Source organism: Heliconius melpomene, chromosome 7 (assembly GCF_056956725.1).
Source record: "Heliconius melpomene rosina isolate 202511_hmr_F chromosome 7, ASM5695672v1, whole genome shotgun sequence".
NCBI lineage: Eukaryota > Metazoa > Arthropoda > Insecta > Lepidoptera > Nymphalidae > Heliconius > Heliconius melpomene.
Genome location: NC_140395.1, coordinates 8,300,003 through 8,319,640, shown reverse-complemented (window position 1 = coordinate 8,319,640; position 19,638 = coordinate 8,300,003). Strand labels below are relative to the sequence as shown.

General features: G+C 32.0%; 1 protein-coding gene across 3 annotated transcripts in view; it reads left to right on the top strand.

The window, feature by feature from the left end:
- Nucleotides 1-742: 742 nt before the first annotated feature.
- Nucleotides 743-19,638, top strand: part of p130CAS (Serine_rich_CAS and FAT-like_CAS_C domain-containing protein p130CAS) — a 49,915-nt gene continuing 31,019 nt past the window's right edge. The window contains exon 1 of one of the 3 annotated variants that reach the window (XM_085188799.1): nucleotides 743-901. In XM_085188799.1, the coding sequence (XP_085044925.1) occupies nucleotides 848-901 (54 nt within the window). In that variant the 5' untranslated portion in view covers nucleotides 743-847. Of the gene's footprint in view, nucleotides 902-2,898; nucleotides 3,339-3,405; nucleotides 3,547-19,638 lie in introns of those variants that run through there. The other 2 variants (XM_085188800.1, XM_085188801.1) reach the window with 2 other exon arrangements.

The following is a 19,638-nucleotide window of genomic DNA, read 5'->3' as shown; positions in this document are numbered from 1 at the left end:
TTTTTTCATAGCTTCACAGTGTGTTCACCACGTAGCAGAATAGGCCAAGGGAATCTGGGAGCCTAGTGTCTGCCCAATTCTGGAGGCATTGTGTGTGGCGGAAGTCAACGCCGCGCTATGACTGACTCCAGGAACATGACCAGAGCGAGGAAATGATAAAAATAAATATTTTATTTCTTCAAGTGGGTATCTAACACACAACCTGTCGTGTTTACAGTCGCACGCTTGTGCCTCAGTTCCATTACTGACCTCAATATTATATTATTTTAAATAAGTTTAAATATGTGGCTAGAAATATTGAGCTATAAAAATGTGAATTTGAAGTTAAAACGTACGAATACGAAATATTTGAAACGGCGAATTTGTCGTGTAATTTGAAGTGTAAAACCGTGATTTTGATGCGTTCCTGAAACAATAATATAAATTTAGAACGAAAATCCTATATATTTCTATATGGTATATGTCTTAGTGAGCTATCCGCGTATCCCACAAACTCCCACACTAGAAACCATTCCATTGCCGATATGAGCATTTTGCTACAATAACAATAACTAATAACCTCACAAGGTCCATTTCATCCATCGGCTCAATCACGTCAATGAATATGACTCGAGAGAGCCAATCAATTTCAATCTGCGACATGTTCCGCACCGGTCTGTGGCCGTCAAACGATATGCACAGCACAGTTTGTGCTAATAAGCACTAAATAGTCTATTTGTTGGTGTGTCACATTGCAGTTCAGTAGTAAACTTGCCTTTCAGACTTCCTGACGCCTTCAATTTGCGAAATATAATTTTCTATAGTGATTATCGAAGAGAATAGTGTCTGGAGGAACTGATGTGGAGAGATGACGACTTACGGAAGATGGACGATGTTTGAGGGGAACGTAGGTGCTGTGCAGGTTAGTATTAAAATATAAAGTAGTATTAGGTATATAAAACTGTTGCAATCTAAAATGCTTAGAATGCATATTCGTACGTGTACCTATGTGAATATGCCTAGAAGTTATTACCTTTCTGCCTTTCTATACTATTTTGTCTTTGAAATTTGATATTACATATATTTATATAAAATGAGGCCGTAGTGGCACAGGGGAACAAAGGTGTCACTGTAACGCAGCAGTTATGTTGTGGGTTTGATTCCAACTCAAGGAAATAAATTATTATTTATTCATATTTTAATTTTTTCGCTCTGGCACCAAGGCAAAAGAAGAGTTTCGCCACTCTACCACGCGATGCCTAGAAAAATTCGGCGAGTCAGGAACGGAGTATCTTAACACTAGGCTCCCTTTGCCTACCCTGTTGTGTGCGGGATACAACGTACATAAAATTTTAAGGTATCTTCTCTCTCTCTCTCGTTTTTATTACAAGCTCTACATTTATTTTAATATTTATAAAAATCATATTTATAATTCAAATTGAACATTCGCGGTCTGTACTAGTAAGTGAATTCTATAAAAAGATGTCTGTTTAGTTTTTATAAAAATATAGTATTTAGGTAAGGAAATGTTTTACTTATTTTAAACTTATATATAAAGGAATAAATTTTACATAAATTACTGAAACTATTCAGGCCACCGATTCACATTATAAGAGAATATGAATAAATTAAAACAACTGCATTACGTTTGCAATGTGAAAATTTAGAATCATAACTTCTATATGTATAAGAACTACTTAGATTATTTATAATTTTGGATTTCATTGACAGATTGACTTTAGTCTTAATTTTATGTATAACTTGACGTTTTATTTATTTATCTCTAAATAGAAAAGATTATTACATAAAATCCAATTGTTTTCGTGTCTTTACATATTGTGTTTACAAATCAGATATAATAAATATAATATCATTGGAATGTTATGCTTTTTTTAACTGACTTACTTTACCTAGCTACCTAGCTTACTGGGCCATCTCCTTACTAAAATTACCCAAAAATTTAAGCAATTTAAGTTTCTCCAAACAACACTTGCAATAATTAATGTAAGATATCTAAGTATGCCGATTATTGAGTATGACCACCTACGAAATACTCTATAAGTAGGTAGCAAAGTACGGTCAATAAGTCGTGGCCGCTCTGAAGTTATGTTTTCTAAACTTTTGCGCACATTTCACTAGGGAAGAAAATATTCAAAAGTTACAAAAATCCTAAAATTGAATGTGCGCAGCTAACTTCAGGGCGGCCACGACATGTTAACCGTAGTGTAGTTAAATTAATATCCGATGAATGACGTAATCTGGAGCGGTGAACGTAGCAGAAAGGAAAAGTGGGCGAACTACCTGAACTTAGTTTACCTCGAGAAGCGCCTACGCATAACCACTCCTTACTCCTCACCACCCTTCCCACGACGTTAGATCTTGCTACATTAGTTAAAGAGGTTGCCTGATAAATAAATAGATTTTTATTTTTGGATCATAAAGCTTTCATGTATATGAGCTTTCCTCATATGAGAAAATAAAAAAAAGTAAAGTAAATCATTATGATATCATTAATATAACAAATTAGGTAATTTTTCCTTTTATATATTTTCTTTTCAAGCGAATATAATTTATAATTTTACATATATCGAATTAACAAGTATGTACTCTACATATTTTATTATAATTACTTGTGGATACCCTCGCAACATCGATGGCGGTCTAATTGTTTAAGCATTTAGAAACAACGCTCCCATTGTGGATTCATAATATTTGCTCAGGTGTAGGTATATTGTGGTATGCGATACCTTTAAATGAATGAGCCACAAATAGTGCGGGGAAATGCGCATGTGTACTCGCGCTCGATAACCGCACTACGCCCGTGGCCGAGGCACGTGTCCGTGTGATCGGGGACGGGCAGGGACCCCATGCGTGAGGGTACCGGGTACAGGGTACAGGGTACAGGGTACCGGGTACCGGGCGCGGGGTGAGCTGTGCAGTGCGCGGCTGTGCGCGGCCACTCGGCGCTCTATCGCGCTCGACACTCGACTCGACAGTCGACAGTCGAACGCTCGCTGCTGTCGGGGCGGGTGTCGGTCCGGTGTCATCGTTGCGTTGTCGTTTTAATCTCGCTTTCGGATTTTTTTGTGATATCTATTCTTGATGGAAAATTTAAAATATTGAGTGAAATAAAAATATTTTAACTGATGATCTCATGGTGAAAAATCAAGTCGTGGAATCGTTGGTCCCAGGGAAGTGTTTTTCTTGTTGGTGGTCGGCGTCTGTAGGGCGAGGGCGGCGCGGGCCCGTGGTGTCGGGTCGGTGGATGGAGCGGCGCGCGCGGGCGCCGGGGCGCGGCCGGCGGCGCCGCTAGCAAAATGTCGATACCCCTGGGCCGGGAGACTGTTCTCCCTACGCAGGTGAGTGAGTTTTCATCGTTTTTCCGTACATAGTAAACGCGCGCGCGGCAACTGTACTTATTGTCTTAGAATATTATAATGTAATGTACATGTGATACACTTCCAATAAATTTTATTTGAATGAGAATTTATAGTAGCTTTATAAAGATATTTTAATCAACGACTGAAAAGGATATTTTATTACATTTAATTAAGAGTAATATAAAAGGTAAGTTTTATTATTGATGAATTATTTTCTCCATATTATTCATATAATAAAATTTATATTCATACATATTATATGTTTTATTAATATATACATACTACATAGGTATATTGTAAAGTAATTATATTATCAGTAATTATAAACTCTTGTTTTATCATAGCTGACCATGACATAAAATAAATTATATCTAGATTGCGATTGCGCTGAATAAGAAAAAAACGATTATTAGCTGTTAAGCATATTAGAAGTAAAAGGAAACCTGGATACATGAGCTATGTTATTGACATTTCTTTTATTTTCTTACCTAAGAACACAATGAGATATTTTTATTTACAATTTTATTGCGAAAAAATATTAATATTAAGTCTGTGGAAAAATATAAAAGTTAGGTAAGTATGGTATTATAAATTCGATTATTTAATCAATATAATCTTGGCTCTTAAACAATATGCTTAAGCATGGTTAACTAGAAACCTATTCAACTTCTTGATGTGGATTATAGAAATAGTCCTAAATTTAGAATTAAAGTCCTAATAATAACAAGGGACGTAGAAAACAGGTCGATCGGCCACTATCATGTTTGTTATCTAGCGAAGTGTTTCGCAGAATCATTTTCACCGTCATATAAGTAAATGTAAATTATGTTTAGAAGAGCGTGATCGCAAAAAAAGATAGTATACAGATAAATAGGTTAATAAAGGATAAATAGATAGATAGGATAGCATGAATACATGAAATCGAAATATTTAGAGAAAATATATTAAATGAAGTTCTTAACAATCTATATTTACAGTTGTACGAAATTGCACCTTTTTGCAATACGCAGTATCTACAATGTTAAAGAATAAAGTCTACACTACCTGTATACTCGTATCTGTTGAAATTATCCAATTATCTTTTCTGGCGCCGTTACTGACTTTTCAATTAGCGTAAAAAGCTTGGAAGGTTTAAGCACATTTCGTAGTTCAATTAACGTGTACATTGGTTGTAACTGTTATTGATTTCATAAATTGACGAAGTTACGTAAGATAAAACCCGCCGGAAATTACATTGGTTTGAGAAAATTAAATTTGCATTAGTCCGCTTTCGGCGAAGTATTTTTTATTACAGTAAGTGCAACCATTATTCTGCGTCTTGCGAGACTACAAAAAACTCACACAGCCGTCTTTTTTAATACTCATAACAGTAAAAGCTTTCCTAAAATAAATTAATTTCATCAAAGAAAACTAGTTTTTATGAGAACGTGAAACAAAAAATGACATAAAATTTTGTCTACATTTCTTGTATGAAAGTGTTATAATTGTAATTAAAAACGTATAATAAATATATAGTATGTATTACATTTATAAATAATATAAGAAACTTTACAAAATGGCCTGAGTGAGTCTTTCAGAAGCTCGCGGTCATAGTTCAAGGCTCTATCGATCCAAGCTGCTAAGGTTCGGCGTAATTTTTTGATTTACTTTATACGATTATTAAAACAGAAAAATGTAGACTCTATTATTCGTAAACATATTGAAGCTAGTTAAAAATATTTTAAAGAAACATATCACAAATATTTGTTATATGCAATGGTTACAACTTCATCTATTCATATTCATTCATACATCTATATTATAACATAAACAAGTACACTATTTCGAGCGAGGTGAAAATATTTTATAGTTAATAACACTTATCTTAATAGGACATTTTACTTATCTTAAGGCCAGCATATTTTATACAGATAGCATTAATCTTAAAACAATTAAATAATTAATATTTTATCTAATTTTCGTTAATTACTCTTATATGTACTTACTTTATATTAACTTATTATGAAAATTATTAATTACATTTATTCCTAGTTAGCACTTGTCAATCTATCGACTATCAAACTTCTCAGCTGATAGCATTCGTTAGAAATACCGTCTGCAATATCCGGCACTAATAGTCGAAACTCATTTATTTGCTTGACCTGCTGACACATAGACGGTGCATATCTATTTGAACAGATAACATAGTTTAAATTTGTAACTAGTGACCGACCGAAGTTTCGGTTTCGGCCAAATATTGTAGTTTCGGCCATTGTTTCGGTTTCGGTCAAAAATCGTAGTTTCGGCCATTGTTTCGGTCAGGTCAGGTCAGGTTAATCTACAACTTTTTGTGGTACACGGTCCGGAAAAACCGGTCCGAAAATTATAAAAAAATAAATAAAAAATTAATGAAAAAAAATCCAAATTAGAAGTTAAAAGATAACTAACATTAAATATAAATAATAGACACCTATACTTACATATGCCTAACTACTGATTAGTTGAATATATAGTAAAATAGGTAACCTCAAGGAATTCAATGTAGTGACACGGATTTCTTCTTTAACGAGAACTAGAAGTGGTTCAGAATAAATCCTAGAACAATTGTAGATTTAGAGATATTATACTAGTATACAATTATCTTTTATACGATGCATTTAAAAATATTACGCGGTACTTATATTATACGATAATTATCATACAATAAATAAAGAGTTAAAACATGTAAGGCAATCTAGCCTGTAAAATTACTAGCTGTTGTGAATGTGATATCCTATTTAAATTCCATGATGATGAAGTAGTTTTTTTTGCAAATTTACAATAAATTGAATCTTTTGACGTAATTGCTTTTCTTTGCAATATAATATTATGTACATATATTTTTTAATACTTTTTTTGGAAAATATATTTGTTGCTGTAAGCAACGAATAACCGAAAACATATATTCTTTTGAAATAAGAAGCACCGATACATAGGACAGCAGTAAATCTCATTTTTTATCATAACTTATAAAGTCAGCCAATCAACACTCGTGTCAGAAATTGGAACAGAAAGCGGAGAGTGGAATGTTTTGACTTTTCACAAAATTCTCTTTGCTTACGTTGGAAAAAGTCATAAATTCATACAATAAGAAAATTACTCGTCTGAAAAATAGTCAGGTATTAGCGTACGGTATGTAAAAGTACTAATATGAAGAGTACATCATTATTACGTCTGCTATTTCTCGTTAAATAGCAACTGCATGACTCATGGTACGTTGTTCTGTTCAGTGTGAAAGAGAAGTATAAATTATTTGTATGAACATTCATTATATTCTTCGTATTATTAATACGATCAGATACGATATTAAAGCCTTATGTTATACGTATTTTTAATATATCTGGTATATTTATATAAGGCATTGCTAAAAGGTTTATAATGATCTCTTAAGATACTAACAAAATTTAAAATTTTGATAATTTCCTAACTAACAACAACACTTCACGTACAACCTAATTATGGCAAACGTGCAAAAAAAATATGTTTATGAACTGGTGGACAATTGCATATTAGCTTTTATGCAACTGAGTACATAATTTATTTAAAATACTTGAAAGAGTACAATATAATTAATGAATCTAACCTACTGTACTGTTACTTTTATAAACATTACTCTATTATTTACATTTGCTTGTTATTTCACGAAAGGCAACAAGCGAAAACTGAAAACATTGACACAATATTCCTGATTTGTGGTAAAAAACTATACCAAAATTAGAAATAATTATAACTATAATACTTAAAATGATTAGTAAATGAAACCAAGCATAATTAATAGAAGCTAAAATGTCGTGATATGGCCCAACTAGAAAGTGGATCGTAGACTGTCGTAAACTGTCTACTTTTTACCCGACTACCGGAGGGTTATGATTTTGACCATTATGTATGTATGTATGTTCATTTGTTCCCTCATAACTTCTAAACCACTTACTATAATTTGACAATTGAGGTATTGTTAGAAGTTTATAACCAGCGGACTCTAGATCGTCCACTGGTTATAAACTGGCTATGTGACATTACATTGAATTGAATGTGGCCCTAAACATGACATAATGTCATGACATAAAAAAATGCGCTTTTATAGCGCGGTATTTCAATAGCCGGGTTCTAGTTTTTGAACTTTTTTCTTGTTATTTGGTAGACTTGAGGTTGCAGATAAAGAAATACACACAATAGATTAATATTTTACGTTACACATTAAGCCAGGTAAGAAGAGTATAGCACAGTAAACTAGCTGGTACCCAGTACCCAGGAGATATATGCTTATCTGTGCACATTGTATGCATCTTAGTGGTAGCCTTATTGCGGTAATGGAACGATGGGTGCGTAAAAGAGCTTACTCGCTAGGAGCTTTGTAGGTATCTAAGTTGGCTACTGCGCTTATTTATAAATTGGATTGGATTTCTTAATAAGTACTGTATATGAATATGAGGTTTTGTTTACAGTTTCACGTTGAATCCCGCATGTAGCAACGGGGGCATAGTGTTGAGACACTCCGTTCTTCACTTTCCGCCGAAATGTGGAGGCATTGCGTGTTGAGAGCTATAACTCGACACCAAAGCGAAGAAATAAAAATATTTAATATTTAATTTCCTCAAGTGGAAATCGAACCCACAACCTGTCACTTTTGCAGTCACGCGCCTCTGTGCCACGACTGGCCTTCATCATAAACAATATGAGTTACAATGTTTGGATATTATTTTTTTATTATAAGTAAATTAAAAAAAATATTTAGATATTAATATATTTATTTTTACCTGGTATACAAGTGTATTCCCATTTGTTATTAATATCCTTTATTTGCGCCGCGTAAAGCTATTTCTGTATCAGGAGTATCAATCTTGCCGCCCGCCACATTAGTAACTGGACTTTGCTCTAATGCAGGATGCTTTCACGAACAGCGTTACAATGTTGTAAAGGTTTCTTGTGAGAATATATATATATTTCAAAAGTATATATAAATATGTACGTACACTTAGGTCGTTAACTAAGTACCAATAGATGGACTGATACCGTGATATTCACAAGTTCAGATTTTATATACGTATATTCATCGGAATACTCTTTTTTAATCAGTAGGTAATTAATATAAACAATAATTTGTATTCAGTCGATAAGTGCCATTTTATGTAAAATGCGTAAAATAATAATTATTGTGGATGTTTCTCTAGGATGTTTAGACTTTACACAAAGCGTAGGCGTCTCGGTGCGTAATTTCTCGAAGAGTAATACTAGCACGTGTTAACATAACTAGATTTTCATTATTTAAGCCTTCGTGAAAATGTATGGAAATAAAAAGACTAATATATTCAATTGCGAATATAGATGGGTAGGCACAATTAATGTGTAATTAGCTAAATGTGCAATACGTCAAAGAGATTTGTGCTCAACTGGCACGCTCAAAACGCCACAACTGAGAACTGATCTGAATTAAACTGTAACATGTCAGCCATGAATTAGGATATTGAAGTAAAATAATATTTATTATATATTTTATTTATATGTAACTAGAGTTAGGTACATTTCTATTTTGTTTCATATTTTATATTTGTATATGAATTCATATTCTGAATCTTTTATCATTTTGTTTAGTTATCGATGGTAGATAGTAAAGCTGTTTTAGCTATCAACTGTACGCAAAGATAAGCACTTTTGATAAGATATCTAGTTCTTGTTCATTTTTAATATATAGGTACTTGTAGTCTGTATAAATTAGAAATATAATGCATATTTTTTACATTTCAATATAAGAACTAAAGACTTGCCATACCTTTAAAAATTGCCGAGCCAATTTTGGACCATGAAAAAGTTTGCATTTATCTCACGGTTGAAAATGTTAGGTATCTACACTCGATATATAGTGGACTTGTTTTGGTCAATTAGCAAAAACCGGTGCATTCGAATACCGCAACACACAAAAGTAGTACGAGCATCGCGTGCGTGGTTTCGTGGAACTATCAGTTCCTTAAATAACCCTTGAGCCAGTAATTCCACTTCTTGCCGACCGTCCTCGGCGGCGTCCTTTAGTCCACTTTTGGAGAATGTTCCCAACTCGCCATATTTGGTAACATAATAACCCATCCTTGTCGTATATCTAGAAGCCCCGATTGTTAATCCCAGTTTGGAAGTTACGAGGATTTTTGTTCGTCTACATTTTACTTATTTATTTATAGAATAAGCAGACAGTCATGAATATTTCAATCGATGAAAAAAGTTTTTTGTCCTTGTCTTTTTTTCTTTATATTATCTATATTAGATCTAGCTTATTGTAATAAATAAATTTGCAAATTATTCTGGAAGTAAGGAAAACCAGAAACAATCATAGCTTACGTCTAAAAGCCGAGTGTTGCAAGGCGAGCTCGTCGGCCGTCAGTTCCTTATACGGGTGCGACGAGGCCGAAGAACACTCCTAGCGTCCGGTGCCGCTTGGCTTGGACTCCCGGACCTATGGCCCATATTAATAATACGACACTACTGTACGATATACATTTAGTTTAACTTTTTATTTTTATATACTGAACTGCCTTACGGTCACTTTAACATTTATTGTAAAGAAATGATCCTACCTATTACACCTACATAGTCTTTTCAATTCATACTCCCTTTATATATTTTCAAAATATACTACTACAAACTACTAAAGAATAATTCATTGCTCTTTGTTTTTCTATAGTTTCACTTTTTACTATATTAAATAAACATTAAGTAACGAAGTTATTAATATAGTTTCTGGTTTCTATAATATCTTAGGATACATATAGGTAAATTTATATAACTAGCTAAGTAAAATGTAATTAAATATTTAATATAAGTTATTACAGTTTCAGGGCATCTCCAAATCCAGTTAACCTTTATAACAACATTCGCAAAGGTCAACGATTATTTGTTATAGCCCTTATTACCAAGTCTTTTTATTATAATTTACTCGCCACCAATTTTTTACTACTACTCCACATAATCCTAAGTTAAATACCTAATATAATGATAATTTATAAGAAAAATATTAAAGACAACTTTCAATATATCTCCTATATACAATAAATTCACCGTCTATGCAATCTATATTTAAAATCAATTACTTTCCCAAGATGATATCCAATGGGGTCGTGAGATAAGACATGGCGCGTAAACTAGCACAAATACTTGTAAGTTATAACCTAATTTGCTTCTAGACTATGTCGTTGAGGCCGTTTTGCACTTGCCTACATACTATATTTAGCTTTATATGGACCTAACAGCTCGTGGAGGAAAATTTTTTAGAATTTTACTTAAAACGGGAAGCTTAAAATACAAAAATATATTCATTCTAAAGAAACAATGGCATAAGCTTTTGATATTGTTTCTTTTTTTTTAAATATTTTATTAAAAAATAACTATTAACTACTATTTTATTTAAAAATCTCGTACTTGTGATATACTTAAGTCACAATATATTTGATTACTTAATATATAACTAAATAATAAGAGTATAATAAACATTTTTTCAAAGCAACAACAGCCTATTAGCAATCAATTAAAATCTCAGCTTTAAGCTTGTACTTTTAGCTTTTTAAAACGACATAAGGAGTTTATAGACTTGAAAATATTTAACGATCCAATTTAAATTTAAATTGGTCGACATAAAATTTTAATATAAAAGAATTGAATTTGTAAATTTGATTACTTGCATATGGCGTGCAAGGGTTTTGATTTATTTTATTATTATTTATTATGTTTCAATATGAAGAAAAGTTTAGTTCTAGGATGTTAAGTCACGTTCCACACATTGATTTGTTAGTCCTATCCTAGAACAACTCTAATAGTAACGGTATCAATAAACTCGTTTATATATCTACTGCTTATTTTCTTAGAGATTTTCTTCTTTTCTATTATATTTTATTGTTGTTATAAAGTTACATTTACTTCAAGTTGGAAAACAGAGGACGCAGTGTTTTAACAATTGGATTTCTCTGCCAACAAATAGACCCACGTTGTACAAATTTGCATAAAGCTGAAAACTGATTTTATGTTAAATACTTGCCATATTTATTTATGCAAAAACTTATTATTATATTTATATAATTTAATAATATAATTTTACTATATTATAGAAAGGTATTACTTAAACAAGCAATAATAATAACCTACTTATATATCAACTTAAAGAAGGCTTTTTTAGTATTTTTTTTCTAAATTTCTTTGCTTATTTACTTTGGTCCGTGGCAATCAGGTATCTAGGTCACACATCAACCGCCGTATACATGAGTGTGCCCAGAGATTTAGTTTTAGCTGGTCATCAGCAATCACTTAGCACTCATATTAGTCACGTTATGTTTTCACGCCGATATCTCTAATGACTCAACTTTTCTCATAAAATTGCTTTGTGATATCAGAATTTTAGATATTTTATGTTACTTTTAAGTTAATTATTTTTCTTTGTGGATGAGTACTTCGCAATCAATCAATTAATATATAGAACATTTAAATAAATTAGTGTATCTAACTGGCAACAATTAGAAATTTCGAAAATAATCTCAAAAATGTGATGTAATATATTAGTATCGGAAATATTACGTCTACCATTTCAAGTTTAATTAATTTCAAAGTATAAAAATTAAAACAAGATATTAGATTATAACAGTTTTAAAATTAGAGATATATTTTTTATTTGTAACTAACAGTACAATTCTTAATTATAATGTGCTAATTTAATTCCTAGACGTAGAAAATCTTTCCTGGTGCAATGACATTAAAATCGTGTGTTGTTTAGTTTGAAGTCAACGACCTCATATTATAAAAAGTAACTTGAAGCTGTCCGCCGCATTACTGCAAATTGACTCCATATCAGCCGATGCCAATACAACTGTCGAGTTGCCATATATAAAAAAATAGCGAGTGCTTCTTGACAATAATTATATTATTTTTTAGTAATGTTTATTATAATATACAAAACATCTCATATACTTATTATTTGTTTGAAATTTTATATTTTTTGTAACTCATATTACAAATTTGTATTTCGGACTCGGTTCGTTTCATAATTGCTCTACATTGAGCACAGAGTTCTAGATCATGAGAAATTAATTCCTTGTATTATTATTACTTTGAGAATTATTATAGTTATAATATATTTTGACAGGTCCCTTTTATCTACTCAGAGAAGATGATTAGTTAATAATTAATGTTTATGAAATTGTTAATAATATTTTGGGTGGTCCATCCTTGAAGCATATTGTATAAATATACGTTGTTGCTTTTTATTGATATTGTAAAAAATTATCGTGCGAGTTAATGTAAAGATAACTTTTATATAGCATTGATAAAATACATGGGTATATTTGATGGCTACTTAATTTTTTGTCGTTTATCTAGTAGTTATGAAACAACAAGTATATAATTATGTGGATTTCTTCAAAAAGGCACTTTCAAAGGACATTATCTAGCCCGAGTGAACAGCGAATCGACTCATTAAAGCGAGTTCCCTCCGGGCTCTCCGTTGTAATGGTGTATTTGACTTTCACTGATCAAATTTTTGCTAAAAGCCGGTCCATGTTTCGCGAAAGTGGTTGGTCCGGTGAAGGCTTATATATTAGCGGTCAACGCTGGTTAAGCTAGGCATACTGTATATTAACATTATATTTTTATGAGAATGAAAGTCAAGTTACTTACTATGGTATATAAATATCACACAACCACAGCTTATAAGATTTAATAGTCAGTATACTAATGACGATACATAGGTGATATGATCAACTGTATAAAATAAAACTTTATAAATATAATTTGACACAGGTTTACGGATTCTTAATATAACAAACTAATCTAAACTGCTATTTAACTAACTATGGTCATTGGTTCTCATCCCGAACTAACTTTTACCTAGCCGAGGCTCTCGTTTTGCGCTCTAAAAGTTTTAATGAAGTTCACAGAATATTCTTACGTAAACCTCTTATGTAAAGATTCCTCTCTTGATTTCCAGTAAATCTAGAATATTTATTTATTCATAAATAACTAAATTATGATTATAGTTTTGCATAAGACATAACATTAACGTATGTATATAAATATATATTGTTACATGTTTTGAAATCTTTGTTATCGAGGCCAGTTATAGTGTCTGTGGATTCGATTCCCACTCAAGGAAATGAAATATTTAATATTTTCATTTCTTCGCTCTGGTACTGAGGCAAAGCACGGCGTTGAGTCCCGCCAAATTAACACGCAATGCTTTCAGAATTCGATGGAAAGTGGAGAGCGAAGCGTCTGAACACTAGGTTCTCTCTGCCTACTCTGCTACATACGGGATACAGCGTAAAGCTGAAAAAAAACTTTATTATAGCGGTAATCCTCTGGAGGGATTTGACTAGTGAGAAATGAGCACGCTTGCGTGCCGTATAATAGACCCCTTCAATTCACGGCACGTTTGAATAAATTGATATAAGCGCACGATTTTAGGTAGGACGTGTGTAATGACATATTTACGAACGCCATTATCATTCATGGTGTAATGTCATTTTGAAATTATTTATTTATAATTATACATGTTATTTCTACATATCTTTTGTTTTCTTACTAGTTTAAGATAGACAGGCTATTGTACCTTATACGATAAAAATATATTGTTAATTTATAAAGTTCTTAAAAAAAAATTATCAAAAGGCGAAAGATTATTAACTCGTATTTTTTATTTCACTTCCTAGACAGAAAACAAGTTCTATTATTTATATCTGTGTACAGAAAAAAGGTAACCATGGCCAGATAAGGCAACTAATTTAAACCATTTTTATATCGACAAATATGGTTAGTTACACTACATACTAAAATTACAATAATTATGTCATAAAAGAACTCGTGTTTGACGCCTTATTTTACTTATGTTACACAAGTCTACGAGAATAAAAGAACAGGTAAAATTGGAGTTATTTTTGATGTGTTCATGGCACCTAGTGTTGGGTTTGAGCTAAAAAGGGACTGTAGGTTCGTGCTAAGATATCATCTGATCGCACGCTTTTAGTTGACATTCGTGATCGTGACTTCACACAATAAAACTATGGTAGCTCCTGAATTAAATTATTAAGGAGATAGAGATACTCCCGACGCAAGCTTTTATTACCTACCAACATTACAAAATGAAAGATGAAATTAATAAGATATTTATTCACAGAGCCAATAAATATATTTATTAAATTTAATTAAATATTTTATATTTAACTTTAAGATTAGGATATCTAAATATCATTGTCATCTTAACCAACTAGGTATAAATATTTAAGAGTAATAAATAAAAAAAATGATTTTAACTCGTTTAATTATATACAGTTTTCTTATTATTGCATACATAAATAAACAATGGGAGTTCATTATTTAGTTGATATTTTTTGACCGATACCACACTACATAATATATAGACAGTTTAAAGCGGAACATGACTGATACGCAAATAGAGCACGATATCTTGTTGAAATGGATACTACTTAGAATATGATCGACATGACGAATTTATAATATTATAACAAAATTCTAAGAAAAGATACTTATTAAAAAACATGATATTTGAATTATTAAAATAAATACAAAATAGAAATGAAAAAGTAGTTTTATTTAATACCTTAATCTAAATACTAAACATAGTAGTGTTACCACAGTTAAAAACATGATCGCTTAAAATAATATAAATTAGGATTTATTAATTTGTAGTTCGATTTAATAAACAATAAATATAAATGTAGTCAATATAACGAGATCATAAAATTGCAAAACGATTTAATACAAGGCACTTGCGAAATTAAAATTTCGATTTTCTTATTACAAACATAATTCATTGTTTATTTTACGACTGTCATTTTTATAAATTTTATATACTTAGTAGATATTTAAATACTTGAGAATACTTTCTCTTTTGTTTTCGTGTGAACAAAATTAACGGAATATTTAAGATTTTCTCATTTAATGTATTATACATATATGTACCTATAATATATTATATATTTTCTATCCTATCTATTGTAAAACAGGTAAAAAATATAAACATAGATAAAAAATATAAAGTTAAAGATATAAAAATAATATGTCGTTTTAATAAAGTGTAAAATACAGCACCAGCCCTGTAGTTCTCGTCCTGTCTGGTTCAGACGAAGCACTTCATTTACTCTCTGCATAAGGAGCACTCACTTACAGAGGATCATCAATGAGCTGTTACTTTCAGTGTTCTTGAGACACGAATTGTATGACGTATCCGCTCTTAAAAAAAAATTACATGAGTACCTAAATCTAATTATTTTCTTAAGTCAAGTCTGAATAAATGATAATTATAATAAAATAATGATCATATAATTATAACTTAATGTCACATGTTAAGTAGAAAATTATATTGAAGACTAAAAAATACGTTATTTATTTATATTTACTTTACATTGATATATATTTTTTCTGTCTATTTGTTACTTGCCAAATCTCACGGATGAATAAATTTAGGTCATCTGACCTTTGTTAGAGGATATTAAGTAAGTTATTGACGAATTCAGTGCTTAGTCACAAAAGTCACCTTAACAATGTAATGCACATTCTTTAACGTTTTAATTTTTAATACAACAGCCTTGTTGAGGTAAGTCCTCGAAATTAACAAAAATGTTATAGTTTCCGTAATAACAGCCGCAAAATTGTTTTTTAAAGAATGAATGTATATATATATCCATCTACATATATATGTTTGTATGTAGTAACACTACTTATTATACATATCGTTGCTTTAAAAATTACTAAGATTTGGGGGCACTAGGATCTTGGGCCATATAGAGAAGTAGGATAAGATAAATTGAAATAAACAATATTAAGCTGTAAGGCATGGAGATATCTCTTTGATATTTCAATTTGCCGCTATTGTGACGTAGATTGTCATGTTTTAGGGCTGTTTTGTGACGTAGTATGTAGGTACTGTTTTATATAATATATTTAATTCTCACTAATGCCTATTCATGTCAGTATCCGAGAAATTGGGGACATTGATGCTATAACTTTCTTTTGCAATGTTTTTTATATATACATATAAGCAATTAATCATTGTAAAACGTTCTTGCTGGCGATGATAGTAGAAGTGAGTTTCAGGTTTATTTATAACTTACTAGCTTTTACCTGCGGCTTTGGCCGCGTGAGTATATGGAAATAACTATGAGTCGTGTATGACACATAACCATTTTAACAGGTAGGTACAGTGTGATCGAAGCGATTGACGTAATGTAATTTCGCCTACAGCCTTCCTCCATAAATGGAACGACGAAATGATTATTAAATTTAAAACTATTCAATGCGAAAATATAAATCTCTATAATATTAAGTTTATATACGTGCAACCACCTATGTAAACTTAATCGTAAATGATATCGTGCGTCTTCACATAGATAGTATTGATATTAAAAAGCTCTCAAATGCTAGGATTCAAAATGCTAAAGGTGCCGCCGAAGCCCTCCCATGTTAAAGAGATATTGATCTTAAATCGAGTCTATTATAAAAATGTAAAACCCTTAGTTTTAAAACTCTTTATATACATATATTTTCCTTAAGGTATAGCAGGTATAGTGTAAATTACAATTTACAAAAACAACACAAAATTACTTTTATTATAAAAGAAAATGTTATTTTACTTGTAAAGATTACAGAAAGAATATTTTAGCAGAAAGTTTGCAACTGCGACTGACACGGAGGCCATTACACTTTAAATTTTAAAGTATTATATTTTACGAAGGTGGTCGCGGTCTCGTTTTACGAGTGAGCCAAATTCGTTCACATCCAGACCTCGTCTTATGCAAATTTTAATGACACGTTGTTTATTTACACTCACACCAAACGCTTCTTTGGAACGAAGAAACGAGTTTATTTATTGCTTTTGCGGCGCTGATTTATTAATATTTCGACTATCACGATCTATTCCTAAAAGCCATACCATTAATTATTATTTCCTTTAAAAATTCCATTCAATTCCATCGTCTTAATTAAGGCATCAGTTGTTGTGAATTCGTTCACACCGCCTTTATTTTAAAATCATGTACACTTAATTTCCCAGAGGCCACATTTGTCAAGTTGTCACTGAGCGTGTGACTGGCATCGTAGCAGGTTGTGGGTTCAAATCCCACTCGGGGAAATGAAATATTTAATAGTTTCATTTCTTCGCTCTGATGTCCAGGCAAAAAGAACAACGTTGAGTTTACAGTACAATTCGGCGGAAACTGAGGAGTGGAGTATCTTAACACTGGGGCTTCCTTTGTCTACACTGCTACATGCGGGATACAACGCAAAGCTAAAAAAAAAGTACTAAACCATATTAATATAAGGATTGCATTTATTGATATATTTAATATAATCAACATTGGCTCGACTACATCTCTTTATTATCCCGCATAAAGGAGTAACGAGGTTGACGAACCTTCAAAGTCGTCGTTCACAACAAACCATAGAGCTATAATATAATATATATATAAATTTCTCATCTGTCATTTAATAGCTATGAACCATCGATGATACGTATGCACCATAACTTAAGACTTCCAACTTACTGTCAAAATAGAAAAAAAAACATAAAAAAGAAGTTTATTGGACGTTTTTTTACTAGGGATGGTTGATCCCATAGCCTTTGTATCGGATACAATACGAGCCGATGTAAGTGATAAATGTGTTAAGCAGTCGTTTTTATTTGTATCGATGTTGTGTTACGATTCAATACTGATTACCATTTCTTTGTTCCAGGTATGTTCTTCATCATATTGTACGAGTATCTCGTTTATTGTAAGTTATGTATCGATAGACACCATTATTGTTTAAAGTTATCATAGTGCTCTGTAAATTTATAAGTTTTGTAAAAATATCTAAAACACAAACCATTGTTTTCACGCTTCAAAGGTTGAATGCAACGATTTTAATAAATAACGGTTTGCTCCAGACGTCTCGCGCGGGCTTCATTTACAACTTATTGGATACGCTTTTCAAAGTTATGAAGATGTCTCTCGCTTCGCTTCATTGCGTTCGCTTACCCATGTACAGTCTACAAGATACTATTGCAACATACAAGTACGAGTATGTATATGAAGCTAACTGAGTGAACAAGACTTCAGGGTACCTAATAAAGGATGAAATTCACATTCGTGAGAAACTATAAACGTACAAATAATTGCAATTATCACTGTTTATTTATATATCCAGTCAATTCATGGACGTAGAACCAGAGGGGATCATCCCAGAAATTTTACTAACAATAAATTTTCTCTGAAAACTAAAAAAAAATAACGTCCACACGAACATATCTCTTCAAAGCTAAAGACTAGATCTCCACAGAAAATATATCTAGACACTATTGTATCCAGTACTTCTACCCATATTACTTTAAAATGCTTGTAGATAGAGTATAGCTACGATCAAATCGACCGCGACAATTTCTCTAACAAGTCAAGTTACCTTTGAGCCAGGCGCTTTGTGGTGGTGCGCACGCGCATGACAGCGCGTCTCATATTTCGTGACGCTATCTGTTGAGTTTAGTACAAGGACGAGCTTTGTATCGTAATCATTTTACTTTAGTGTGACCGCCGCCTTTGTTATTATACTCACGTTATTAATTACCATATGCGTACGTTACAGATTGTGTCCAATTTCCATTTAAAGAAATATGAATGCAACGCACATATTGTGTAAGCTCGAACCAATCAATAGGCACTTTATTATTTTTGTAGTGTCGCAGGAAAAATGAAGAAAATGGAAATACTAAATATTTCATTTTCTCGATTGAGAATCGAACACAAAACCTGTCGCATTTCCAATCACATTTAGTGCCCTTGCGCCACTACTGGCCTCAACTATTTTATTAATTGATCCTACATTTTAACTTTAATTGCACTAACACTGCATAGCGCCATATGGTACACGCATATGTTCACTCAACCGAGGTAGTAGGTCAGCTACGTTACCCTGTTGACTAAAAGAGGTCGTTCAGTTCCCATCGGTGGCTGCAAATAGATCAATAATCGATTCGGGTCGGGTTACTTATAATTGTAAATCGTTTTATCTGGTTTATAAAAAGCAGGTAGTTGGGTTCCCGGAATGTAAGGTCGCTCGAGGACGACTTGAAATACTTTAAATTCACATTAAATGACTCCCATTCAAGAGAGTCAACTTTTTTATAGGCTTTCTTAAAGGTTTTGTGCAAATATTTGCTTGAAGCGTCGGTCGAGTTCTTTTGGCCGTCATGTGTTTTGTGTTGCTTTTAAATATGGAAATATATACATGGAATTTGAAACCC